A 27,882-nucleotide genomic window follows, 5' to 3' on the forward strand; every position below is an offset into this window, starting at 1 on the left:
TTAAATATTTTTTCGAAATATATTTGTATTTTTATCAATCGTTAGCAGCCAAATTTATGTTAACTTACGTCAAATTTCAGTTTATCTGGTTATTTTACTTAAGAATTGTCTTTTTTCTAAAAATCTTGTACAATTTTTTTAAATAAATTCCCAAAAATAGCAAATTTTAGGAAAATTTTTGAAACTTTTTGACTATATCTTTCGAATGGTTGCTTGTGGTATTTTGTTTCTTGTAGACTTGGGTTCTTAAGGTCATTTTCTTGAATAAAGGCATTTATTATTAATATTACTATTACTATTACTATTACTACTATTACTATTAATTAATCAGAAACATTCAGTTATTTCAAAATAACTTAAATAAGTTGTATAGAGATATAAAAAAAATCATTGAAATCAAGGCTAACCATACAAACGTTTTTTGCCTCCAAAAACCTAAATTTGTAAAAAGATTTACTCTCTTTGGCCAATTTTAGTTTATTTTTTATTTTACATATGGTTTGTTAAGCTTTCGAAACTCTTGCTTGATATTTTTCAAAATTTGAGGTTATCTAATCATTTTAAATAAGGCATTTCTTTCTTTTGCAAAATTATAAAGCATATTTTTGTCAAAAATCGGCAAAAAAAGAAAATAACTTTTGGAAAATTCATAAAAAATAGGTTACCTTTGAAGAGTGGTAAATTATTTTACGCCAGTTTTTTGTTTGGTTGGTACAATGGTTCGGCGAAATTTCAGAAGAAGTTGTTAATTTTTATGAATCAGTTGCAAAAACCGATCATTTTTCACGTTGGGAATGTTATTCCAGTCACCTGTGAGACGTTTAAGTCGGTGAGTTTGGTCGTTTTGATTTTCGTTTGGTTTTAGCTTGATTCGTTCTAGATAATGCAAAAGTCGTGGAGCTTTTTTATTGCTTTGAAAAATACACAAAATCGTTGAAATTGGCAATGTTGTTGTAACGTACTAGTTGTTGTTACTAGTTTTTTCTCACATTTTGAATTTTTCAGCAAAATACACAACTGGAATCAACTTATCGTTGTCTTTTTATTTAACACTACGCATTTTTCCTTTTCATTTTAGTAGTTTGTGTTTCTTCTAAATACTTTTTCGAAATATTTATTTGTATTTTTATCAATCAACTTATCGTTGTCTTCTTATTTTAATATAACAGTACGTATTTTTTCTGTTATTTTAGTAGTTTGTGTTTTTATAAATATTTTTTCGAAATATGTATTCGTATTTTTATCAATCTTTAGAATCGAAATTTATATATTTTATATATATTTTTAAATATATTTTATTTTATTTATATTTTTATTTATTAACTTACGTCAAATTTCAGTTTATCTCGTTATTTTACGTAAGAATTGTCTTTTTTTCTGAAAATCATGTACAATTTTTTTAATAAATTCTCAAAAATAGCTAATTTTAAGAAAATTTTTGAAACTTTCTGACTATATTTTTCGAATGGTTACTTGTGGCATTTTGTTTCTTGTAGACTTGGGTTCTTAAGGTCATTTTCTTGAATAAAGGCTATTTTTATTATTATTATTATTATTATTATTACTTTTAATATTACTATTACTATTACTATTACTATTACTATTACTATTACAATTATTATTTTACGCCAGAAACATTCAATTATTTAAAAATAACTTAAATAAGTTGGATAGAAATAAAACTAACCACACAAACGTTTTTTGCTTCCAAAGACCTAAATTTGTAAAAAGACATACTCTCTTTTGCCCAATTTGAGTTTATTTCTTATTTTACATATGGTTTGTTGAGCTTTCGAAATTCTTGCTTGATATTTTTCAAAATTTGAGCTTATCTTATCATTTTAAATAAGCCATTTCTTTCTTGTGCAAAATTATAAAGCATATATTTGTCAAAAATCGTCAAAAAATAAAATAAATTATGGAAAGTTTTTGACTGAATCAAAATTTGACGATATTTTCCAAACAATTAATTGCAGGCATTTTGTACCTATTTGCAGATTTCGAACTTGTGGATAATTTTATATGGTAAATAATAAAATAATTCCAAAAAGTCGGAAATAAATAGAAAAAGTTACCAATCTAACAATAAACTTCTAGTTTTCTAGAATCTATATTTGTAAATATACATGCCTTTTTTATTAAATGTGGGCTTATCTGGTCATTTCTAATACTCATGTCTTCTATTTTTTAAATATAAAGCATGTTTAAAAAAATTCGTCAAAAAATAACTAATATATAATTATAATAAATAATTTTGAAAACTCTTCTATTGAATCAAACTTTTGACGATATCTTTTTACGTGCTTTTTTTCGAAAAATTTAAATTCATCTGATAAATTGGCATACGTTTTGTCATTAATTTAAAATAAATTAATGTCGAAGGATAATCCAATTGAGGAAATATTTTAACCGAAACGAACTTTATTCCTACTTTTTGTTTTTATTTCATCTGTTTCGTAGTTTTCTTTACTTTTACTTTTCTGTTTATTTTTAGACAACGTTTTTGCATTTTTGACTACATATGTATATTCAAAATTTTAAGTATTTTTTTGTTGTTTTTCTTTTTATTTGTGTTTTGAAACTTAAATAATAAAAATCCAGTCCTTTATATCGACAATTTTTTAACTTCATTTTTGGAAAATTCATAAAAAATTAGGTTACCCTTATTTTTTATTTTAACAGATTTTCAGTATTAAGGCCAAATAAGCAATTTTTGATCGCGTGACGTAGTAGGCCGTGCTATTCCCATTTCAAAACGCGCATGCGCATTCACTGTAAACGCCTACTACTTTTTAGAGTATTTCGATGAATTTCGAACTTCTTCAACGATAGAATGATTAAAAAAGGCCTGGGTGCTGGTTTTCATAATTTGTATCATGTTAATTTTTGCACTTCTTATGTTGTTTATGCTGTGTTTGCTTATTGTCATCACATAATTGCTTACACACACCACTAAAAACACACTAAACGTTAAATGAACATAAACATAACCTAACTTTTGATTTGCGTCTGTTTTTGCGCTTGCGCGTTATTTTGTTACGTCAGGTTAGTGAACCAATCAAAAAGCTAGTGGGCGGTTCTTGGCCTATGACGTCATGATGACTTAAAATTAATTTTTTAGGAATTCTTGCAAATTTTTGGGCATAGATCTCGTAGAAATTGTGTTGTTTTTCTCTGAAGTTTCATTAGGTATAAAATTAACAAAATCTACGATTTGTGGGGTGAGCCCATTGAACGAAATAAGGAATAATTTGAAAGCTCATCCGCGCTGTACAACGTAATAGATTTATTTATTAAAGATCACAAGGCACGGCATTAAAAATTCATTTCATTAATAATTAATTACAATCAAATCTATCAGTTTTCTCTCTGAAATGGTCTCATCACAACCTCACTTATCTGAACCTCTCTCAAACATTTTTTTCCAGTGACAGAACCGCTCTACAACCCATTTGCCTACACAATTCTACTTTTGAAAATTCTGGGAATGTGGAAATACAAAACCGAATCAAACTTTTACAAATGTTATAAACACTTGATGTCCGCTTCGATTTTACTGACTTGCGTTTTCTCACTCTTGTACGCTTACAAAAATTACAAAGACCCTGAAGCAATTTTTTTTATTGCCTATTTGCCTGCAACTTTAACTGTTCCGATGAAATTCGTCATGTTTCCGCTCAATCTTGCTAAAATCAAGCGACTTTTGGACATTTTGGGGCCTGAAAGAGCCATAATTCGGACGCAGAAACAGAAGGTGATTTTGGAAAATTCGCTGCAACTTTCGAGGCAAATTTATCGGATTTTTACGGCATGTTTTGTAAGTGCATCGGCTGGAATTGTGGCGACTCCTTTGTCTATGAGGCGGCAAATTTTGCTGTTTTTGGAGTGGCTGCCGGTGGATTATTCCAAAGATTGTGTTCATTATGGGGTTTTTGTCGGTCTGCTGTATTTTATTTTTCATTTGATTTTGGTTAATGCGGCTGGAGATTTCTTTTTTTATATTTGTGCAATACAAATTGAGGGACGGTTTGACTTAATCAACGATACGCTTCTTAATTTGGAGGAGATTTCGGCACAAAATGAAGACAAATATGAAAGAATGCACCGAATTGTGATCGAATGTGTGCAACAATACAACATAATAATCGAGTGAGTTTTTAATTTTTTTTCCTAACTCAATGTCATAAAAATTGCAACACCAAGAAGGAATTAGAATTTTTTGACGAAATTTGGCACAAATGGTCGATTATTAGCGAGTAATAAATGATTAAAATTTGAACGATTTTAATCAAGTGGCCAGGGGGTTTTTAACTTTTAAGTTCTTTTACCAGCAAGTGATATTCTTCCATTTTTTTGCTTTTCTGACTATCTACAGGGTGCTCAAAAACTGGCGCACCAACTCAGTGGTACGTTATTGGGAAGCACGTGCAGATTACGGGAAAAATGTTGAAAAAATTCCTAAAGTCATATTTTAAAAAATCTGAAGCTACAAACTTATTGTGTTAACTTTTTTAGTTTTCATTATTTTTTAATGTTTTTATGCTTCACACAAGGTAATCGTTCCCTAACAAAACGATGAATAATTATTTTTAAATTTTCTATCAGACTTTAGCAGTTTCTTTAATTTAAAAAATTAAAATTCATCAAAAAAATCACAATGTGTAGATGTGCCAACACTGGGAATTACTTCCTAGGAAACCGTTTCAAAATAATTTATTTTTATTGTTAATCAAATTCTATTGCGATCATGAATGTTAGAAAACGTTGCCACATATCATTTATCTAAAATCCGTTATTTATCAATAACTTTAATACAAAGAATTTTTTACTATTTTTACCTTTATATGTAACCAGTTCTCTACCACACACCATTGAGTTGGTGCGTCAGTTTTTGAGCACGCTGTATATTTTTATGTGTTTTTTTTTAAATTCGGTTAAGGTTTAAGTGTTTCAAAAGCGCAATTAGGTCTGGAGATGACAAAACTAAAATTACTAATTTAAGCAGTTTTGAAAGAAGCATGATTTTTGGACTACAAATAGGGGTTTTTTAATTAGAGAAATTGCTAGTAGTTTGGATAGAAATCGAAGTATCATTAAGCAATGTTATCAGTCATAGACTGTAGAAGGCCCAGGACAGCACGAAAGAGAATTTAATTACTATAATTATAATTTAATAATAATTTATTATTATTATAATTTAATTACAAGACAAATTTTTGCCCAATGGGTGGGTTTAAAGGTCATTTTTATCACTTTGGACTGTTTACCATCGAAATTGGTTAGTTGGACTGTTTCCTTTTGGTTTTTCTTGGTATGGGAGGTATGGGCAAAAACGTATATCTAAGCTTGATCCATCAAACCCTTATTTTGAAACAAAACGTGTTTCGACCATAATGTGGTCAATCTATAAAGTGTATTTCTCACCTGAGGATGACCACTTTGTGGTTGAAACACGTTGTTTTTCCAATTAAAAGTTTTGGTGTGTCAGGTTTAAGCTGTGTTTTTGCTCATTTCTCCCATACCTAGGAAATCCAACAAAAAGCAGTCCAAATGACTTGATTCGATGGTAAATAGTCAGAAGTGAAGTACGACGATCTTCAAACTCAACCATTGCTCAGAAATTTTTCTTCTACTTGAATTATTGCCATTATCCGAAGATAACCATTTTGGACTTCATTGTTTTTTTAAGTCTGCTTCCTTTTCTGCTTTGTCCTGAACCTTTTCTAATCAATGACTGATAACATCGCATAATGGTACTTGGATTTATATTCAAACAAATAGCAATTTCTCTAAATAAAAAAACACCTATTCGTTTCCCAAAAATTGTGCTTCTTTAAAGTTTGTTTAATTGTTGGTAATTTCTTTTTTTTCGTACTCTAGGCATATTTTCGTTTTCAAAACACTTAAAACTAAACGAATTTTTAAAAAAACCTTTAAAAATTGTCAGGAACACAAAAACTTGGAAGAACGACACTTGCTGGTAAAACAGTTTAAGTGTTAAAAACTCCTTTACCACTTGATTAAAAACGTTCAAATTTTAATCTTTTAATACCTGCTAATAGACTAACTTTCTTGATGTTGCACTTTTTATGACACTGGGTATAATTGTTTTATAGATGTTCGAAACTTTTGGTCGATTGTTTTAAAGAAATCCTGATCAATCAACTCATATGCTCCTGTCTTTCTTTAATGTTCACACTGTATCAATTAAATGCGGTAACATTTAGTTATTTTATTGAACACCGATTTATCAAAATTTAAATTTCAGGCCGAACTTTTCTCTCTCAATTTTTTCAGGGTGGTGTTCATTGCTATGGCTTTGGGGAGTGAAATTTTTCTCTTTTGCTTTTTTGGAAACCGATTAATTGTCAAAGTATGTAACAATTAATTAAGTAAAATTTGTAATTAATTTCTTGAAGGGTGAAATTTTGTATTATTCATCTTTCGAGTCTGGATGGTACAAAGCTCCACTCAAAATTCAAAGAGATGTTCTAATTTTTATGCAACAGCTGCAAAAACCGGTCATGATTAATGTTGGAAATATTTTTCCTCTCAACTATGAAACTTTCAAAGGGGTGAGTATTATCAATTTTTTAAGAAGCTGAGATAAAATATCTAAAATTTTTATGAAAGACAAAAAAAATATAATTTGCACTTTGTTTTATATTTTACAAAACGGTTATAGAACTACAAGAAAAATGTAAGAACGGAAATTATAGAAAATTTTATTCTCTTCAACTTAGTTATCTGTTCACTTTTTTTTTAATTTTCAGTCTACATTCTATGTAATTTTCTGATTTTTATGTTTATAACAGAATGATCATTGATCAGTATGTTAAAGGGCGCACCGACAAAAGAGCTTAGCTACAAAACAGCCCACCACTAAAATACTGGGTGTTAAAAAAATGTAACATATTTATGGAGGTAGTAACATGAGATCGAAATTGAACGGAATAAGAGCAGGCTGTGCTTGTGGAATCTTAGCTATAAGTTAAAAATTGATCAAAATTTAAAAATAAATTTTCAAACATTATTAAGCAAAAAAAAAGCTTACATTGTAGAATGCCATTTTCAAACGGGTAAAAAAATTTAATGGAATTTAGTGAAAATATTTAATTGGTGAATGCTTAAAAGAAATTCGAGAGAAATATCTTAATTAAGTATTTAATTACAGTTGGTTGCAGCAAAAACGGAAAACTGAATTTTCTTTAGATTTGAGAATTATAGTTATTTATTGTATAAGAGTCTTACAATGTAATTTATTCCCGCAAAGGTTTAAACACGAGTACAAAGTTCGAGTGTTTAATAAAGGAGATAAAATACATGTAAGATCCGTATGCAATACAATCTTTTATCTACTGTCAGACAATAACGATTTAATCAATATTTTGGAAAATTTTTATTTGATGTTTTGAAGTGACATTTGTCGAATTAATTTTTATTCGGCCAATCACGAAACGATTTTTCTATAAAACCCATGTGTTTTATGGATATTAAAGACGACTCTTATTAGTGGTATTATGACCTGATAATAGATTGGCTGTGGATAAAATTAATTAGACGCCCCCTGGTGTCGACGTTTGACTTTTTCGAAAACAGTAATTTTTAATTTCTGAAAAGTTTCTTCGTTAATTTAATTGATTAACTTAATCATACAATTAAGCACCGAAGTTTTAAAACTAGACAGTACAGCACCACAAACATTGGTAAAAAAATATAATTTACGGAAACTTTAAAATGTTTTTTTTATCTGGCTCAGTAATGCCTCTAATGATAATTTTATTTTTGTACTTATTGTTATAATAATCTACATTTTCATGTTATGACATTTTCTGTTTTTATTGCAATCAACTGTACCACGCGTATTATATTTTGCAAAATTTGATAGAAACAATTAGCGAAAAAGGAAATGTAGTACAAAAAAAGATTAGTGGACGTTTTTCCAAAAGGACTCAAAAAAATATGATGTGGCTAAAGTTATTCACTTTCAAGGCTTGCTCTAATTCAGCTTGATTAAAAAACTAATACAACAGTATTTGTGTTAATACGGTTAATAACAAAATAACGGACTGTTCTAAAAATATAATTATATTTTTATTAGTAGAAAAATATAAAAAGTTACAAAAATAAAAATTATTTAAAAAAGAGTTAAAACAGTGAATAAGATTTGGAATAAGACTAGAAACTAGACAAATCTTTGTCAAATTTTTAATTTTAAATTTATTTTTTTATACCATTTAAAACAACAATTTTGCAGTTATTATTGGGTTATTATTGGGTCGTTTTGTCGCTAGGTTATCTTCTCGAGGGCGTTTTTGTCGGGTCACGTGTTAAAGATATAATGAACAACCAAATTAAGTAGAAAAAAATCAGGAATTATAAAAAATATTAACTCTAAACTCGAAAAATTGTGTTTTGTTTGTTGTGGTTTAAAAATATCATTCCACATCTTAAAGTCGGGGTTCTAACATTTGTCCTATGTAGAATTTAAATTTTGAAATTATTGAATTCAAGTACTCGGATGATTTAAAAAGTTTTCTGCTAGCAAATTAATTGTTATTTGTTCCAGATAATGCAAAAATCGTGGAGTTTCTTCGTGGCTTTGAAAAACACTCAAGAGTTAAGAACCAGAAATTGAACAATTCGCAGTTATTTTACACTAATTTTTATAACACTTAATAGTTGTAAAAATGTGCACTGAATAAAGGAAATTTGCGATCTTATTCTTTGTGTCGTAATTTCTACAGACCGATTTATAAAGAATTATTTGTAAAAAAGCTACTTTTAGTGCTGTCAAATTCGTAAAATAGTGGTGAACTTATATTCAGTTACAAAGTGGTTCAATTTTTAAATAAAAGTTGACGAGTTGACCTTTCAATCACTTTTGCAACTGATTAGACCTTTCAAGTACATTTGTATATTTTATTTAAAATTTGAACACACGCGTATGTTAAATCGTTCCATTCAAGCTGCAATTACTTGTGTCTATTTTAAATAAATTTGTAATTATGATAAGCAAATGACAGAGTAAGAATGTAGAAAATTAAAAGGTAAAAGCAATAAAACTGTGTATTAAAAATTAAAATGATTGAAATGAAAAAGAAGTATTTAATAAGAGTGTAATGTTTAATAAATAACTTTGATATAAATCAGAATTCGATTATTTTTAAGCCCAATCTTGGATAAACCTTGCTGTAGTTCGGAAACTGTTTTGTTCTTTTTAGAACAGTTAAGAGGATTGGAAAAGTAAGTACGTAAATTTAGTTGAGACCATTTCTAAAGTTGCGCTTTAAATAACTTCTGGATTTTTTATTTTGATTTAAATTCACCAAAAATTATTTGTTGCCAATTTTTTAAATCATTGCTTGATTTCTAATAATTTATAACCAATACTGAAATTAATTTGATAAATTTATTATTATTAGAAAAGTGATTATTTAAAAATCTTTTGATTCAAAATGGCTTCAGTATTGTCTTTGACTGGATATTTTTTGGTAAAATTATTTTTATGTTTGTACTCAAATTTTTCGCATGTTTTTGACATTTTAACGAAAAGTAGGTACGTTTGGATTTTCTTGTTTAATCCTCTTGGAGTAGAATTTTCAATAAACCTGAAACATGCGTTTTTTATTTTTAGACGAGCGCTCAAATATCAATTTTCTTGGTTATAATTTTGAAAATGACAGATTTTTATATTTAAACCTCTTCGGGGTAAAACTTTCAAAATTCAGGAACACGTCTTTTTTAATTTTTAATCAAAAAATCAAATACCATTTTTTATGAATACAGCTTCAAAATAATAACGATTTTTTATGTTTAACTCTGTTTGGGGATGGAATTTTTTAAAATAATAAAATACTTGTTACTTTATTTTTCACCGAATGCCCAAATACCAATTTTTATAGATATCAGTTAAAATATGACAGATTTTGATATTTCACCCTTTTGGGGTGGTATTTTAAAAAAATTAAACACGTGTTTCTTTATTTTTTACCGACTGCCGAAATACCAATTTTCATAAATATAAGTTTAAAAATGACGGATTTTTATATTTAACCTCCTTAGGGGTAGAAATTTCAAATGTTCTTAAACACAAGTTCTTCATCTTTAACCGAAAACTCAAGTACCAATTGCCAGGATACAAATTAAAAATTACGGATTTTTATACAAATTCCAACCCTTGATCAACCCCTTTGGGGTAAGTATTTCCAACTAAAACAGTGTTTCTTTACTTTTCACTGAAAGTCCAAATACCAACTTTAATTAATGTAAATTCAAAAGTTTCGAATTTTTCTACAAATTTTATTACGCCATTTAATCCTATTAGGGGCTGATTTTCCGGGAATTTTGAAACACGTCTTTTTTCTTTTTTAACCGAAAGTCCAAATACTAATTTTCAAGAATATAACTTTAAAAATGACGGATTTTTATTCTAATTTTAACACCCCATTTAACCTTTTTAGGAGGTGATTTTCCAAAAATCCTTTCTTAGTACATGCCTACGTTATAAAAGCTACTTGTGAAAATTTCAGGTTTCTATACTTAGCCGTTTAGACTGAGCGTTGATATGTCAGGACAAGCAATTTTATTTCTTTAAATTTTTTTTTGCAGTTTTTAGGTTTGTTTCCCATTTAGTATACTTTTCTATTTTTTTGTAGTACTTTTCCTGTTTTTTTCATTCGTAAATTCAATTTTATTTTTTGCAATCTTTCCTCACTTTTTTCTTATAAATTTTCTCGTTGATTTTTTTATATTTTCTCGAATCTTATTACAGATACGGTGATTCTTTGTAAAAAAATAAAACTTTTTGTTTCTAAATCCAGCAAAGAAAAGGCTATAATTTGCCCACTTAACCACTTTTCTATAATTAAACGAAACACGGAATAATTTGAAAGCTCATTCTTTCCCTACAACGTAATAGATTTATTTATTAAAGATCACAAGCCACGGCATTAAAAATTCATCTCATTAATAAATCACCCTCAAATTCAACATCAGTATTTCCCCCGAAATGGTCTCAACACCACTCACAAACCCTCTTTTCTCAGTGGCAAAGCTAAACGCCTTCAAAAACACAACACTTCTCCTGAAGATCGTTGGAATGTGGAAATTCAAAACCGAATCAATCTTCTACAAAATCTACAAACACGTGATGGTCCTTCACGCTTCTTTCGCCTGCGTTTTGTCATTTTTGTACGCTCTTAAAAAATACAAAGACCCCGAAGCGATTTTCTTCATCTCTTATCTCCCAGCGATTTTCACTGTTCCAATCAAACTGGTCATGTTTCCAATCAATTCGGGGAAAATCAAGCAGCTTTTGGAGCTTTTGGCGGCGGAAAAAGCCATCATCAGGTCCGCACAACAGGAGGAAATTCTGGAGAATGCGATGAAGCTTTCGAGGCAAATTTTTAATCTGTTTGGGGGAAGTTTTGTAGCTGCAGCCATCGTGATTTTGGTGACTCCTCTAAGTGTGAGGAGCCATGTTATGATGTATTATGAGTGGTTTCCGGTGGATTATTCCAAAGATTCGGTTTATTACGGGATTTTTGGAGGGTCTCTCTACTTTTTGCTGCATTTGATTGCGGTTAATGCAGCTGGTGATTTTTTCTTCTACATTTCTGCGATTCAAATTGAGGGACGATTTGATTTGATCGTTGATACGTTTCTGAATTTGGACGAGATTTCGGCACGGGATGGAAATTCGACGAAATATGAAAGAATGCACGAGATTGTAATCGAGTGTGTGCAACAATACAACATAATAATCGAGTAAGTTTTTTAAAAAAAATTTTTTCCCAATAAATTTTTTTTTACAGATGTTCCAAATTACTGATCGATTGTTTTAAAGAAATCCTAATCAATCAACTTATTTGTTCCTGCCTGTCTTTGATGTTCTCAATGTATCAATTAAATGCGGTAAAAATCATTTGTCACAGGGAAAAAAAAATTAAAACGACGAAGTTTCAGGCTGAACCGCTCTCTCTTAACTTTTTCAGGATTATTTTCTACGCCATTGCAATGGGAAGTGAAATTTTTCTCTTCTGTTTTTTCGGAAACCGATTGATTGTTAAAGTAGGTAACAATGAACTAACCAAATTCTAAATCACTTGCTTTAAGGGTGAAATTTTGTATTATTCAACGTTTGCATCAGGATGGTACGATGCTCCTCTCAAAATTCAGAAAGATTTGTTAATTTTTATGCAACAGCTGCAAAAACCGGTCATGATTAACGTTGGCAACATTTTTCCGCTTAATTATGACACTTTCAAAGGGGTGAGGGTACAAACAAATAAATCATTATTATTTTTTCTTTTTCAGATAATGCAAAAATCGTGGAGCTTTTTCGTGGCCTTGAAAAATACTCAAGATTTGAGATCAAAAAATTGACGTTGTTGCCTTACTTTGTATAACACTTAGTTGTGAAAAATGCGCACTGAATAAAGTATTTTTATCCACAATTACACTATAATTGGAGTTTTATCCACACTTATGAAGCATACATTTTTTTGGTAAACTTTGAAAGACCATAACTTGATTTTTTCAAATAGCACTTTCTGTATTTTATTACTCAGTATTATTTAGCATCTTATTTTACATCCTTTTCACCTTTTAATTTTTTTTCCAAAAGTTGATAATTTCGGAGCTAACTGGATTTTTCTGAAAAATGCACATAAAATGTTTTGGATACCAACGTAGTGTGCCATGTAAAATAATACATTCTGACATAACATCAAACTGGCGTTTTTTGTACGTGATGTTTTGATTTTGTTGTGAAAATGAATTTTTCATGTAAAGTGCATACAAATCTTATCGAGATATAAACTTTAATTTTGATAAGAAATCTTTAAATAAATATGAAAAAAAATCGACTGCACTACAAGAGAAAATATGCAAGAAAAAATTTCTTGTCAAAATTTTATTAAAATTTATGTCTCGATAAGATTTGTAGGTATGTATTTTACGCAAAAAATACATTTTTACAATAAAATCAAAACGTGACGTACTATAAATGCCATTTCGACATTACTATATCAAAATGTATTGTTTTTCATAGCACGCTACATTAGTTTCCAAGAGATTTTGTGTGCATTTTTCAGAAAAATCAAATTATCTCCTTAACTATCAACTTTTGGAAAAAAACTAAAGAGGTAAAAAAGATGTAAAATTAAACGCTAAATAATAATTAGGAATAAAATACCAGAAGTGCTATTTAAAAATATTATGTTATGGTCCTTCAAAATTTACCAAAATGAATGTGTCACAGCAAGGTGATGTTACAATGCAAATGTATGGCCTTGTCACCAAAAGATACCTCAGATATTTGTTTACCTACAGACAAAGTCTCAACTTGATATCCCCACAACCAAGGGCACTGCGATTTTTTAATTATGTGCCTGCAGTCGCACAAAATTTGAGAAAAAATTAAATAACTTCTGAACGGTTAAAGTAAATTGCAAAAAGTAAACTGATTTATAAAGTCTAGAAAAGTGCACATTTAAATATGTACAAATATACAGGAAGTGCCATTAAAAAAACTATGTTAAAGACTGCACTGTAGAAATGAAACACCCTGTGTAGGGCAAAATAATTTTAGGACGTACATTTTGACTTTCCATTTGCAGTGCCATTTGATTTATTTCGACATCTTTGACAGTGTTGGAGCAATTGAGCATGCCCATAATAATGACGCACCCTGTATAAAAAGACCTATTATCCACTTGTGGAATAATAGTTATTTATTTAACAAGTTTCAATGTAAATCGGACCTTTTATTTCATGAGTGGATTATCAAACGTATAAATAAACCGATTTACACAAAAACGAGTTGAATACAACATTTTACTCTTCGAATTATAATCAAAAGGCTTAAAATTGCTAAATCTTTCAAAATAATCTGACGCTTCGTATTGAGTAATGCCAAACTGTTGTCAAAACTTTCTCACACAGGAAAAACATCAAAAATTTTGACAGTGTCGAAGAATAAAGTAATTTTCCTACTTTGGTTTCACAGATTATTCATTGTGAAACTGAAAGAAAACTAAAACTAAAATAAACAAACAACAAAAATAGAAATTAAAAAAAATAGAATATTACACTCGTTTTATAAGACTTAGTTGTGGCACTCATTCTATTGGAGCACTCCTTCGTCGTGCTCCAAAAGTCGTATAACAATATATTATTTATTCCACTAGTGAAATAATGAAAAAATTAAAATTTAACTTCGATTACTTCTATTTTGTTAATGTGGGTTTACGCCTTCGTGTTTACTCATTTTTGCGTGGATAAAATGTTTTCTAAACCACTTATGTAATAAATATTTATTTTCTGCATGAGTATAAATAAAACGCTGGTAATAATTCCGCTTTATTTAATGAAGTAGAAATAAATCTGATAATAAAAATACAAAACAGTAACACATTAGAGTAACAACTACATACAACAATTAGTCCAAGTATTCACAGTGGCATAAATATATTTACGTTTTTTCTTATTTAAAAGCATAAAAATGTTCACATTATAAAAACATCGTCTTGTTTAACATACAATAGGTGTATTTATATGTTACTAAAGTAACGAGTAACTCAACTTTAGAAAAACTGCACCACCACGTGATTCAACTGTAAGTTAGTCATCTGTACTTAAATCACGCGTTAGTGTCGAAGTACATAGAGTATAATAAAAGTTAACAACATTAGATTCAAGGTTATACAAGTAGACAGCTATAATAGTGATGCTATATAATAGCAAAATTTGGTCATTTTCGTCGCAGCCAACATTATTTATACATTATATACATTTTTAGAACAATTAAATGATATAAAAATACATGAAATCGTTTACTTAAAATAGTTACGTTATCACACAAGAACACATCTTGCCAAATATTAAAATCCTTACACATCCTGGCAGGATTCTCGTAGAGTCAAGAGAGGGGATTTGGCGTTTTTTAATACACAGATTAAGGGCTTGTGAAAAAACGGCGCGGTTTTATTATTTAAGGGACTTTCGGAGATTAGCTGAACAATGAATGATTCAAAAGTTTCGTTCTCTCTTTCCACATGAAAAGCGCTATCTTACAAGGTAGATGCATTTACTAAGTATACTTTTATTTACAACTGCATCAATACAAAAATATTTTAGATAAATTGTGCATCCGCTCCATAAAATTTAATAATACCAATTCCAGTAAATTATCCCGGAGGATGGTTCGGTCGATTTCGTGCCGCTGTTGTGGCCAAAGTTAGGAGCATTCGGTGGATGACAAAAACGAAAATAACTATTGACACTGACAATTTAAAAAAAATAGATTTTTCGTTCTTCTATAGAAAAGTAATAAAGTATAAAAAATGTAATAGATTAAGATTAAGATTAAATACTTACTTCGTTGTGTTAAAAAAATGAAAAATTTTTCCTACTAATAAATTTAAAAAAATGAAAAAAAACAATCTTAAAAAAACTGTTGTAAATATTTACAAAATCCTCAGAAAAAAAAGATATCATTTTACAAGACATAATTGCAAAAAGAATTCTGCTACTAGTGGTGATTTCAGAAAAAAGCTTTCAAGTCTAATCTTTGAAATAACTAAAAGTTGATCAATTAAAGTTCTTTTGGGTGTTGTTTTTGTCATCCTCACGGTATATATCTAATACTCGCCTCTGGCCCTGTCTCGACATCGACCCTAATTCAGCGTGAATTAAGATTGAACTCTTTGGGGAATGGTCGTCCACATTTGAAGAGAAGCCGTTCAAATGAGTGTTTAAATAAAAAAATGAAAAGGAAGTTTTAAAGAAAAACATGAAATAAAATAATTTCTTTACAACAGGATGTTGCTCTTACCTCAAGTCAATTAAACAAATTTGTAAACTATTGTAAAGCTCAATAGCTAGTTTATTATATAAAAAAAGATAAATTTCAAGTCGCATTAACAGTGTGGAATTTTTAACTGGAATAAAATTCATAATTTGGACATAGGCAATGTAAAAATTTCAGAAACAGGTCGCTTTTTGTTTTTTCTTGACAATCATTTGCTGGATATGATTTTTATTTATCTGCTGTCAAAACTGTAGAGCCACCTCTAACTTTTTTTTCAAATGTAACGGTATGTCAAGTGTCACCTTATGTGAAAGATCACTTTGCAGGGAATACAACGCACTCTTTGTTTTTTTAAATATTTCTAAAGCCTACCCGATAAAAAAATGAAAACCAATTTTTATAAGTTGAAATTAGGCCATTTTGAACAATTGTTGCATTAAATAATGTTCAACTTATAAAATTGGTTTTTATTTTTTTATCACGTAGGCTTTGAAAAAATTAAAAAAACAAATAGTGCGTTGTGTTGCTTGCGAAAAGAGCTTTCATACGAGGTGTCACTTGACTTACCATTACATTTGAAAAAAAAAGTTAGAGGTGGCTGTGCATTTTTGACCACAGATAAACAAAAACCATATGCACCAAATAGTAGGCAAGGAAAAATAAAAATTGACCAGTTTTGGGAATTTCCACCAAAATCACCTTAATCAAAGTTATAAAGTATATTCCAGTTAAAAATTCCACTCTGTATAGTACGTTAGCCACAATACCATGAAAACAAATTCAAAAATGTTTACTCTTTGTTTTTTGTTCTAAAACAATGATTTTTTATTTATTATTTTTTCTTAGGACACTGTAAAGATTAAGAATTATTTATAGTTTTCAATCAATCACAATAAAGTTGCGATATATTTTTGCAATTTGCAATTTTGCAATTTTTTAAAATTTTTCAACTAGTTACCGGTATTTAAAATTTAATAACTGATTATTTCATAAATAGTTTAATTAATGGCAAACATCGAATTGTAAATAATTAGGGAAGTGCGGGGCACGTTCGGACGTTTAATTTAAAATAAATGTTTTTAACAGTGTTGACTTTTTTATATTTAAATGTTTCATCGCTTGTCTTAACGATTTCTTCTGCAGTCTGTATTGTTTTTTTCAGAAGTTTTAGCACGATTTGTTTTTTTTTCAGTTTCAATTCGTTCTATAATGACAAATACATGAATTATATAAATAAAAATAATTAAATAAAAATTATGATAATTAATAATTATAATTATTAGAAAATACATTGAATTTTAGTTTGAAAAACTTTGATTTCTTATATTTTACTTTCCGGGCCAACCTATGCCAGAAGATTTAAATTTTTAAAGTCATGTAATAGTAATAAATAAGATAATAATAAACAGAAACAGTATTTAGGACTTATAACCATTTCGTGAAATAAAAATAGTGGCATTTTATTAAAAAAAAATGAGTTAGGTATGGTTGTTTTATCACTATTAATGCAACTCTCATAGGTTTCCAAAAATTAAATAATTAAATGTAAACTTTTTGTATCTAGTGTTTTGTGCCTTTTGTATATTTGCGTGCGTACATTAGGCACATGCCACGTAAAGTTGTGTCAAACACCCTGTATTTGATAAGGCGTAAAGTCGTTAAATTGTTTACTTTAAACTAGACACTTTGAACTTGCTCTAAAGAGCTTCTTCAAACACAACTTGCCATAAAATATATTTGATGTGATAATTCGAGAATCTTTGCATAACATACTAGTTAATATAAACTAGGTATTTTTAATGATGTCACCATAAAGTCGAAATGTAACTGAAATCTCAGCTAAGTTAGTAGGCTTTGTACAAACACATTTTTTGCATAAAATAAATGTATCCATCGAACAATGCCACTTGTTGAAGTTACACGTGCCCCATGCCCGAACTTATCCCGCAGTACCCTACTATTTTTCAAATTATTATTTTTATTTAAACACTTGTTTGAACAGCTTCGTTTTAAGCGCAGACGTCAATTTTGAGTCCAGTTCAACGTTAAGTCATAACAAGTGAGCAATTTCCTACCAGATCACTCAAAAGGACTATCACACTTTACTGATCACGAAAACGAGTCCGCACAGTCCGAAGTTCGGCGCTCGAATTAGCGACGAGGAGGAGGCCAGAGCACTGGCCGCCGTTTTGAGACAGTTCGCGAATTCTTGGTAATCGACCCGTGTTATAGCACAGTAGTGGGTGTGGGCGCAGTTGGCGTCGCAGCCCGTCTGGGGGTTGCTGTACATCCTGACCGCGTTGGCGGTGTAGTACCTGCAACAGTCTGGAGTTAGCAAAGGGAGGAAGAAGCTGCGGTGCGGAACCTGTCGAAGAAGGTGTTGTGGTTGACCGACGTCAGTTTGTCGGCCAGCTGGTGCAGCGAGTTGGGGGTTATTTCCGTGATGCCGTAGTAGGAGCTGAAGTTGTATTCGACCGTCCATTCGGCTTCTCCCTTGGAATTTGAATTAGCGCGAGACAGGTCCAGATAGTATTGGGTGTAGTCTAGCACCTGGAATGTTGGCGAATTTCATTGAAAAGGGGCGGGGATTAATATGAAGGCATTTCTGGAGGCAAGTGAAGTGGAGGAATTGCGCCGAATACTATTCAAATATGCATTGGAGAAAAGGGAGCATTTGAATATGACAAAGGATAAATGAAAGGCGGTTTGCTTGCAAGATTGAAACGACTAAAATATCATTTTTGAATAAATCATAAACCTTAAGAATAGTTTGGTGCGTTTGTATTGCTGGTGCTATTTCTTAAAATAAACTTCCGAAGTTGGGAAATTTTTCAAGATGAGTACTTAAGTCAATCAGATTTTGGACCAAAATGCTCTTTACAAGAATTTCAATACACTTTGCCTGCAAATGCAGGTAGATTATTGTATTTTGTATTGTAATTTTATTTTTGTAATTCCAGTTCCTTACGTGAATCAGTCTGCATGTCAGTTATACAGGGTGAGTCAATAGTGGATTATTTCTGACATGTACTCAGATGCAACCAAAAATACTAATTGCACTTATCACTTGGAGTTTTGCTTAGTTTTTAAAAACATTAATTGAACCAACATTGTTTTTTATCTTTTAAATAATAATAGTCTATAATAAAATGTTAGCAAAACTGTCAAGACAAACTTGATAATACCCAGAACAATGTAACTGAGGATTAATTTTGAATTTTTTTAACGATTACCGATCTGGTCAGCTGCAAAATTAAAAAAAAATCAAAAATAACGCACAATTGACTCACCCTGTGCTTTAAAAAACGGAACTTTTTTTAAGATGAAAATTGATCGACTTTTCATCGTACACGGGTAATGGTTTTTTACTACGTTTACCAAAAACTTGGTTACTACATTGCTCACAGGTTATCCTCAATTTTCTATAAATTTTAGAAAGGCAGTTATACAATGTGTTCAAAAATGGTTATTCATCAAGTTAACTATGGAAATTCAAATTCATGTGCCGCTTTTTCAAAATTTTTCATTTAGCTTTTTACTCATATTTTTGCATTTTTTGGAAAAGTTGTTTCAAAGGTAAAGTTTGTCTTGATTTATGTTTTATTTTTCCATTCGCAGTTTAAATGAAGCGGCACATTACGTTCAAATTTCATAGGTGACTTGATGAACAACCATTTTTGAACACATTGTAGCATCTGCATTGTAGTGCTCTGCTGCATTTATTCTATTTTATGTGATTTTGCTTAGTCCAACTGACTAAATTGTAGTTTTCCGTGTAAATAAAAAAATAAAGGCGTTTTCTAACGTTTTAGCAGTATACAGGGCGTCAGGTAATGGGTTTGCAAAATACTTAGAACATCGTAATCGTGAAATAATTTAGAAAAATTTTAATGACTACCGATTTGGTCAGCTCGAATTAGTATTATTAATGATATATTAAAAATAATTCTGAAATAACCCACTATTGACTCACCCTGTAGAGCCGAAAAAGAAGAGTTATCTTGATTGAGTTCACTGTTAAGTTTAAAAAAAATTGAGATGTTGATTAATTAACCGTCCGTAGTAATTATTGAGGTTAAAATAAGGGAGTTAATTGACTTGTATTTTTTTTAAATCGACGTTTTAAGTTTATTTTAATTTTTATTCATGTCTCAAAAATTAAAATTAGTAGGCATGGATAGACAAAAGTCGTTTGTTATGAAATTTTAAGTTAGAATCTGATGAACACTACCTAGAAAATGGCGGCTTTCATTCCGCTAGAAGTCTGCTACTTCATCAATTTTTTTTTGTGAAATAGTAAAGTTCAGTAAGATGTTGGAGGATGATTAATTTTTTTAGTCTTCGTTTTGTTAATTAGTCTTAAATATTGTAAAAGGTAATTTTTATGCCATTATTATTATTATTATTATTATTACTACTATTATTATTATTATTATAGTTTAATTTTAGAGAAAAAACCAATTGATAGGAATTTAGTGACTTTTTAGGTTCTATATCTTAATTTATATTTTTATGCTACTTTTGTTAATTTTGTTTAAAGTTTTATCGAAGAATATTTTTTTAATAAATCGCATTTTTTGTCCATTTATTCTAATATACCGGATGTCTTTAAAAATCTATTTTTTTCGATACGCTATAACAGTGGCACTTTAGAACCAATATATTAGCTGTTTCAAAACTGTAGAAATGCCAGCGTCACACTTTTTTCGAAAAGTTGGAGTTATAAATTATTCATGCACTTCAAAAAAGTCCAGAGTAAATGTAATTTACAGTCTCAATGAGAGATCTGATGATTAATAACTACATTTTAAATTTGTATTAACCTTATTTAAAAAAATATTCGGTAAAATGCGACGTTGGCATTTTCATAGTTTTGAAATAGTTAATAGATAATTATCAATAAAACTTTTAGGTATGCTGTAATACAATTATACAATGTGTTTTTAAATGATTCTCATCTACTTACATTGGTTTGCATGTAAAAAAAATTGAGCCGCTCTGTTCAATTGAATTTCCTATCAAATAGATGTCAAAACGGTCAGTTGTGAAATTAAGAAATTGTAAATTAATTGATTTTAAAAATTCCGTTTAAATGCAACTAAATTGTTACAATGTGCAAGAAAATACTTTAATTGTCGAAGTATATTTCCGAATTGGAGACTTAATAATTGGAGAATGGTAATATTCGGTGTCTAAGTGCCGGTTATTAATTCTATAAAGCGGTATTTCTGATTTAACATGGGAAATTTACAGACGACTACATAAGAATCATTTAAAAACACATTGTATTATTGGTTCAGGTGACATATTAGATAGTTCAAAACTATAAAAATGCCTACGTCGCATTTTAGCATTTTACCAAATGATTTTTTTTAATTATAAAATTGTAAAATAGTTATTAAAAATTAAATCTCTCATTTAAAGTATAAATTACATTTGCTATTACTTTTTTACAATTTATAACAACTAATTTTGACAGAAAATTGGCTTTTTTATAGTTTTGAAACAGCTAATAGTTACTCAAGTGTGTTTTTAGTAGATATTAGCATCACCTAGAATAATTTTTGAGTATACAGGGGTGTTTGGAATAATTTCACACTTATGTTTTTCTAACTGAAACACCCTACATTTGCATTTTTCGACGTAGCTTTTAATATTGCTAATTTTGACATTGGTTTATTGGTTGATTCTCCTGTTTAGAGGCTTTTTAAAAATATATAATCTACGCAAAAACTAAGACTAAAAAACTTAAGACGTAAAAAAAGTAAATAAAACACTTTTTTGTTTTTGTTTCTCAGAAATTTGTAAAAACAAATGTTTAAAACGAAACGGTATTTGACTCAAAAGTCAATTTAGCAACATTGTAGTATACTATTCAATAGACATTTTTTACAGGCCTTAAAATTTAGTTCTTTTGTCAGCTAAATACCAAACGTAGGTATGTAATCAACTAATCACATACAGCAATGAATAATTAAAACAGTGTGTATACAATTGTCTCTAGTTTATAGAAGAGTATCAATGTTAGTCATTATTATTTTAGAGATATTCCACCGAGCGAGTGTAATATTTCTCCAACTAATAATTATCATAAAATTTTAATGACTTACGCCCTATCCACACAACTTAGTTTTTGCTCAGACGTCGCCACCATATTTTTAAAAAAGTGGCCTTTTTTCGCCGAGATTCGTATTTTCCGAGCCATTTCTTCGCCAAAAATGGCAATCTCCCAAACTTAATAATAATGTTTTCAAGCCGTCTAAAAACCCGTCGGTGTTAATCCATCCGTGTACACCCCGGCGCCACGAAGTCCCCGAAAGTCCGTAAACCATTTTTGAGCGAAAATTTACTCAGCAACTTGCATCATAAAAGCACAACTTTACATTTTAATTCTCTCCCATATGATACAGCACCGTGGTGTCTGTCTCCTTTGTCGTAAAACTTCGACAAGTTCTAAAATCGTCCGCTGGACCGCATCTTAATTAAACTTCCCATTGCCATCATGCGGAAAAATTTTATTACGAGTCGAGCAAATTGGCTTGCTTTGGTGTGTGCGATGAAAAATAAAAATGTGGGACTTGTTATCGAGTTCATTACGGGTCCGGTCCTGGAGAAATCCAAAAGCGTTGCGTCTTGAATAATATAAACGATACCGAAGTTGCGATGGAATTTTACAAGTGTCGTCTACAATCGATATAAACGACGGAAATTCCGAAATCATGCATTATGCAACGTTGTGCTGTTTTTTTCTTCTCGAAGATTATTCTCTGCATATTCGACGCGGGGCGCTTTTATAACGCTTGATGGGGGCGGGGGCGGTTTACGACTTTATTTAAAAGCACTAACATCTAGCCGGCGAAGACCGAACGCGAAAAATGGCGGCGAGTTTCAATCAACTCGATGTGTTTAGGAACTTGATAAAAACTTAAGTAGGAACAAAAATAAAAATTCCGTTATGGAAAAATCAAAGTTGTTTTTAACTTTGAATTTGAATCATCAGCTGGATTTTTTTTCTCGCTTTATTATTGGCCAATTAGTAAACAAATACGCTTTTACAATATCAATAAGGTTACAAACTAAAAATATTTTTATAATGCACAGGGTGTTGTATACAGGGTGGTCAAGCAAAGTTATAACACTCTTTATATTTTTACATAACTAGAATCTACGCAAAAAATAATTTAACTAAATATAAACTATTGTGTGTCTATCTTTTTTCGTTTTGGAATTATTCTACTTTTCGTTATAAATAAGAGCAATTTTTGAAAAATCACTGCAAATTTGCTTATAAATATTTTCCGGCAAATTTGCAACAGAAAAGTTTAGAAGATCTGGTAGTTTTAGCACATAGACGATTTTAAGTTTGAGCACGCAGATAATATACATAGTGTGCCAAAACGCAACAACTTGAATAACTCATTTTTAATTAATTTTTATTAATAGCATTTTTGATAAGTGTTTTAACGGTATGGGGTTTGCACAGCAAAATCAAAATATTTATTTTTAAAGATTTTAAAGATTTAAAGATTTTAAAAAAAAATATTTTTATTACAAAAAATTTTGTTATCACAGAATCTGCTAAGTCAAATGGTAATTTATAAAAAATTTATAAAAAATATGGTAATTAAATAAAAAAAGAAAAAATTTTTTTGGACATTAAAAAATATTTCAAATTTGCTATACAAACCACACATCGTTAGAAAGCTTATAAAAAATGCCATTGATACGTGTAAAGAAATACATGTTGTTCTATTTGTTAATTTACCTGTTAATTTACATTTTAAGAATTTTTTCTTTTTTTTTTTTTGTTATTTTCTCTTTGCCTCTATTTGTATTTTTTGTTATGTAATTTAAACTTTTTGTTATATGCGAGGTTAAGTGGAGTAGCATTAGCTAGACTTCGCCTCCTCAGTTTTTACTTAAATAAAGGCATTTATTATTATTATTATTATTTGAAAAAATGAGTTATTCAACTTTTTGCGTTTTGGCACACTCTGTACATTATCTACATGTTTCAAGTAAAAGTCGACTATTGCTTAAACTACATAGTGTTCTAAGTTTTTCTGTTGCAAATTTTTCGAAAATATTCATAGGCGACATCGCAGTGATTTTTCAAAAATTGTTTTTTTTAATCGAAAAGTTGAATAATTGCTAAACGAAAAGAGATAGACCTATAATAGCTTATATAAAGTTATCATTATTTTTTGCGTAGATTTCAATTATGCAAAAATATATAGGGTGTTATATTAAAAAAAATTCTTTGATTCACCACCCTGTACATAACCCTGTGTACAATAAAAATATTTGTAGTTTTTGAAAGTCGATCTATCGGAAAGTGTAAAGGGTATGGCAATATTTCAAATAATAAAAAAGTTATAAATTGATTACGCAACCCTCGGTCACCCTGTATGTTTTTGGAATAATAGAAAATAAAGTGTTGGCCTTTGAAATCATTAACAAACATTTTTGGAAAAATGTAAAAAGTAATATTTTTAAAAAGTAAAGAAATTGCAAAAGTAATCGGTTTTCAAATTCTGAGAAACATATCTTCTTGGAAAACGCAGCAATTATTTCATAAATAATAAATTAGTAGTTGCAAAAAGCGCGTTACATTAGTAATCAAATTATTACTTCATACATAAATTAATTTTGCTCATCAAGAATTAATAATAAAATAAATAATAAAAGAAAAAAATTTTTGAATACTGAGAAATATTTTAAATTTGCTATACAAACTGCATATTATTAAAGAGTTTATGAAAAATGCTATCGATACGTGTAAAGAAATACATGGTGTTCCATTAAAAAAATGAGTTATTTAACTTTTTGCGTTTTGGCACACCCTGTACATTATCCGCATGCTTCGAGTAAAGGTCGACTACTGCTAAAACTTCAGGGTATTCTGAGTTTTTCTGTGACAAATTGTTCGGAAAATATTCATAGGCGATTTCGCGGTGATTTTTTTAAAATTGTTTTTTTTATAACAAAAATGTTGAATAATTCTGAAACGAAAAGAGATAGGTCCATAATAGTTTATATAAACTTACATTATTTTTTTGCGCAGGATCCAATTATGCAAAAATATATAGGGTGTCTATTTAAAAAATGTAACAACACCCTGTGTACAATAAAAATATTTTTAGTTTGTAGACTTTAAGTCGATCTGTCGGACAGTGAAAACGGCATGACAATATTTCAAATAATAAAAAAGTTATAGACCGATTACGCACCCTTGGGTTACCCTGTATAACATAATGTTTCTATCATGCAGAAGAAAAATAAAAAAATTGATAATTTATTACAGAAAAAACACAAAATATAGTGTAGTTAATATGATAATAACTTTTGTTGTTGGAAGTTACACACTCATAAGTCATAGGTTTTAACTATGGGGCTAAACATGATTTTCTTTGAATATTTTGACTTAAATTCACATAATTTTTAATTGAAACAAAGATGACGCTCCATTTCCAGCCCAATCAATACCCACTTTTAAAGTTAATCCCAATTTGAAATATTCATAAACGCTGAAACTTTCCACCGGAAAACTTTTCAATATTCTTTCGTATACCTACAAGCACAACAACAAAACTCAAGCCCTTGCTCCGTAATAATGCACGACTCAAGTTTTTCCAATCATAATTCGCAACAAACATTATTTTTTCTATTAGTGGCTTCATTAACAATGAAACTCAACATCTCATTAAACGTTGCAACACCAGAATGACGTATCTCTTCGCTTTAATTTTAAATAGCCTGCTTGTTTTGCTTTAAAGCTAATTCTATCCATCTCATCGCATAATTGAAGCACTATCTCGAGTGTATGTGGCGGTAATTATGCAAATATGCATCGTGATAAAGTAGTCGTTTCTTAATTTTGAATAATGCCGCCACCGGGGGCGACTCTATGAATATTTCAGCATTTTTTTCAGACATACTTTATTAAGATTTCGTGATTGATGGAAAAATTACCTGGCCGGTGTCTTTGTCGAATTTATATATCCTCAAGCCGGGGTTGTTGGCGCCGTCTGTGGTCCTTTTCGGGGTTATGGAGGGCGCTAGAAGGGCCCATGACACAGGGCGACCTAAAAACCATTTTTTAAATTATAATCAGTTATTATTATTTTTTTCTTTCTAATTGTGTGTTTTTATACAAAATTTGAAAGTTTGAAAGAAAGTTTTGCTAAATTAATAATAATAGTCTTATTCTTAATTATTTAATTGTAATTATAAGGAAGGGTTGAAAAATTCTGAAAAAAATTTAGATGATTAGAAATACAAAAGTATTTAAGGTTAAAGAGGAATATGTTTTAGTGTGTTTCTAAGCCGTAAGATGGCGCGGAATTTATTTTTCTATTATCTTTTCAAACATTCACTTTTTTTCGAAAGCAAAAGAAAGTTTTGATTATAGAATCTCTACTAAATTTGAGGCAACGTAACAGTATTTTATTTTTTGAATTATTTTTGGAAAAAAATAAAAAAAATTATAATATTTTTTTTAAACGAAGGTAGGGCGACGAATCTCCATTTTTCGCTGATCACAAATATATATTTGTTTTTAAAATTCGATAGCAGGAAAAGTAGTAAAACGCGAATTTTGTAAAATCTTTTGGTCGGGCAGTGAGGAGGGCAGTTCTTGGAAGCAGCTGTATACGTATTAGCCATCAGCAAGATATTTTCAGTTATATAGAAAAAACTCAACTTTAAGTAACTAACAAAAAAATTGTGGGTTTGCTATTTAGGGAGAGAAGCATTTGCCTGTATTTAACGTTTTGGGAAAAGTGGTCTACCCATATTAACAAGCTTTACTAAAAAGTCCTACATAAAATTTTGCATATTTGATAAAAATTAGGGATTCAAAAGGCTGATTTAACCCCGATATCTGAAAGTCATTCGTAATGATTGGTTTTGTCTCTCTTTTATATTTTTTTACATAACTAGTACTAGTATTAAAAAGCTACTTTTTTCTGTATCTTAAAAACTTATAATAATCTCACGTAGAAATCTGCGTTTGCAAAAAATGTTTTATTATTCTCTTTATGCATGTGAATTTTTTCGGATTTTTTTTGCAATTCCATACAATAAAATTATTATCATTGAATTAAAAATACATATTAATAATTGTGTTAATAAAATAAAAATATGAAAACATTAATTAACCAAATTGTCATTTTAAAACAAACGATGCTTAAATTATATTCTGTACAAAAATTTTTGAAAGAAATTTACATACGAGTACCTACATTGAGAAAAAAATTGAATATTTAAAAATAAACGCTAAATTCTGGTGATTATTACGAGTAGTTTTTATTTATTTTGCCAATTTGTCGGATTCCTTTCAGCATTTTCTTAGAATGGGAAGCAGGTATACTTGGACTTCGCTTACAATTTCTACATATTCCCAGAAAATCTTAGGTATTTCAAAGAATTTAATTCCAGAAAAAATTGAATTCAAGGTTATTTGACATTATTTGCTTCTTGCTGAGCTTTTTCAATCTATCATCAGAAATCTTCATGACATCATGACAAAATAATTTTTTTACCGAAAATAAATTAAAATTTAACTTTTGTTTTCCAAAGGGAAAAACAGATTTTGTCGTATTCCAAACTTTTGATATTGATCCATTTTTGAGCAAGAAACACATAAAAATTACTAACAAACACTACTACAAAAATAAAAAAAAACACTGATGTTTAATGCAATATTAAATTCTGTTCAAAAAATTAATAGGATAATTCTGTGTATGAATAATACAAAGATACAGAAACATCGTGTTTCACATCTTCCTGTCTTTAGTTGATCGAGGGTTATTTTGCCCTCTCTACCTCTTACCCCACAGTTGACTGTTGAAGATTCTCGGCGGTAAATTTTGTCAAAGTAAAATGGCGTGTCGTTAAAAACTACTAAAAATTTTATTTGTTTCTTGGACGCATTGTGTTCGTATCATCGCAGTGCATCTTTCTCCTACACGTTTTTTAAAATATTATGAATATTTGTTAAAAATTTTAATAAAAAAATATCAATTTTTTTTTCAAAAAAGTGTTACGTTGTCTCAAATTCTAATTAT

General features: G+C 29.5%; 3 protein-coding genes and 1 long non-coding RNA gene across 4 annotated transcripts in view; 2 read left to right on the top strand and 2 right to left on the bottom strand.

The window, feature by feature from the left end:
* Window positions 1–701: 701 nt before the first annotated feature.
* LOC107398770 (uncharacterized) lies at window positions 702–1,027 on the top strand. The gene is made up of 2 exons (XR_001575531.2): window positions 702–829; window positions 881–1,027. It is a non-coding gene; the product is annotated as an uncharacterized LOC107398770 (long non-coding RNA).
* An 8,141-nt stretch (window positions 1,028–9,168) lies between these two features.
* LOC107398769 (odorant receptor 2a-like) lies at window positions 9,169–12,458 on the top strand. The gene is made up of 6 exons (XM_015984064.2): window positions 9,169–9,246; window positions 11,049–11,769; window positions 11,817–11,916; window positions 11,968–12,072; window positions 12,118–12,273; window positions 12,319–12,458. Coding segments are annotated over exons 1-6 (1,152 nt in total). The 5' UTR covers window positions 9,169–9,245; the 3' UTR covers window positions 12,388–12,458.
* A 1,893-nt stretch (window positions 12,459–14,351) lies between these two features.
* Window positions 14,352–27,882, bottom strand: part of LOC656406 (fatty acyl-CoA reductase 1) — a 374,499-nt gene continuing 360,968 nt past the window's right edge. The window contains exon 5 of the mRNA XM_064357868.1: window positions 14,352–16,623. Coding sequence (XP_064213938.1) covers window positions 16,605–16,623 — 19 coding nt within the window. The 3' untranslated portion in view covers window positions 14,352–16,604. The remainder of the gene's footprint in view (window positions 16,624–27,882) is intronic.
* Window positions 16,633–27,882, bottom strand: part of LOC658102 (uncharacterized protein) — a 207,577-nt gene continuing 196,327 nt past the window's right edge. The window contains exons 7-9 of the mRNA XM_064357869.1: window positions 25,787–25,899; window positions 18,180–18,364; window positions 16,633–18,129 (exon numbers count right to left, since the gene is read on the bottom strand). Coding sequence (XP_064213939.1) covers window positions 17,910–18,129; window positions 18,180–18,364; window positions 25,787–25,899 — 518 coding nt within the window. The 3' untranslated portion in view covers window positions 16,633–17,909. The remainder of the gene's footprint in view (window positions 18,130–18,179; window positions 18,365–25,786; window positions 25,900–27,882) is intronic.

Source organism: Tribolium castaneum, chromosome 7 (genome assembly GCF_031307605.1).
Source record: "Tribolium castaneum strain GA2 chromosome 7, icTriCast1.1, whole genome shotgun sequence".
NCBI classification, from domain to species: domain Eukaryota; kingdom Metazoa; phylum Arthropoda; class Insecta; order Coleoptera; family Tenebrionidae; genus Tribolium; species Tribolium castaneum.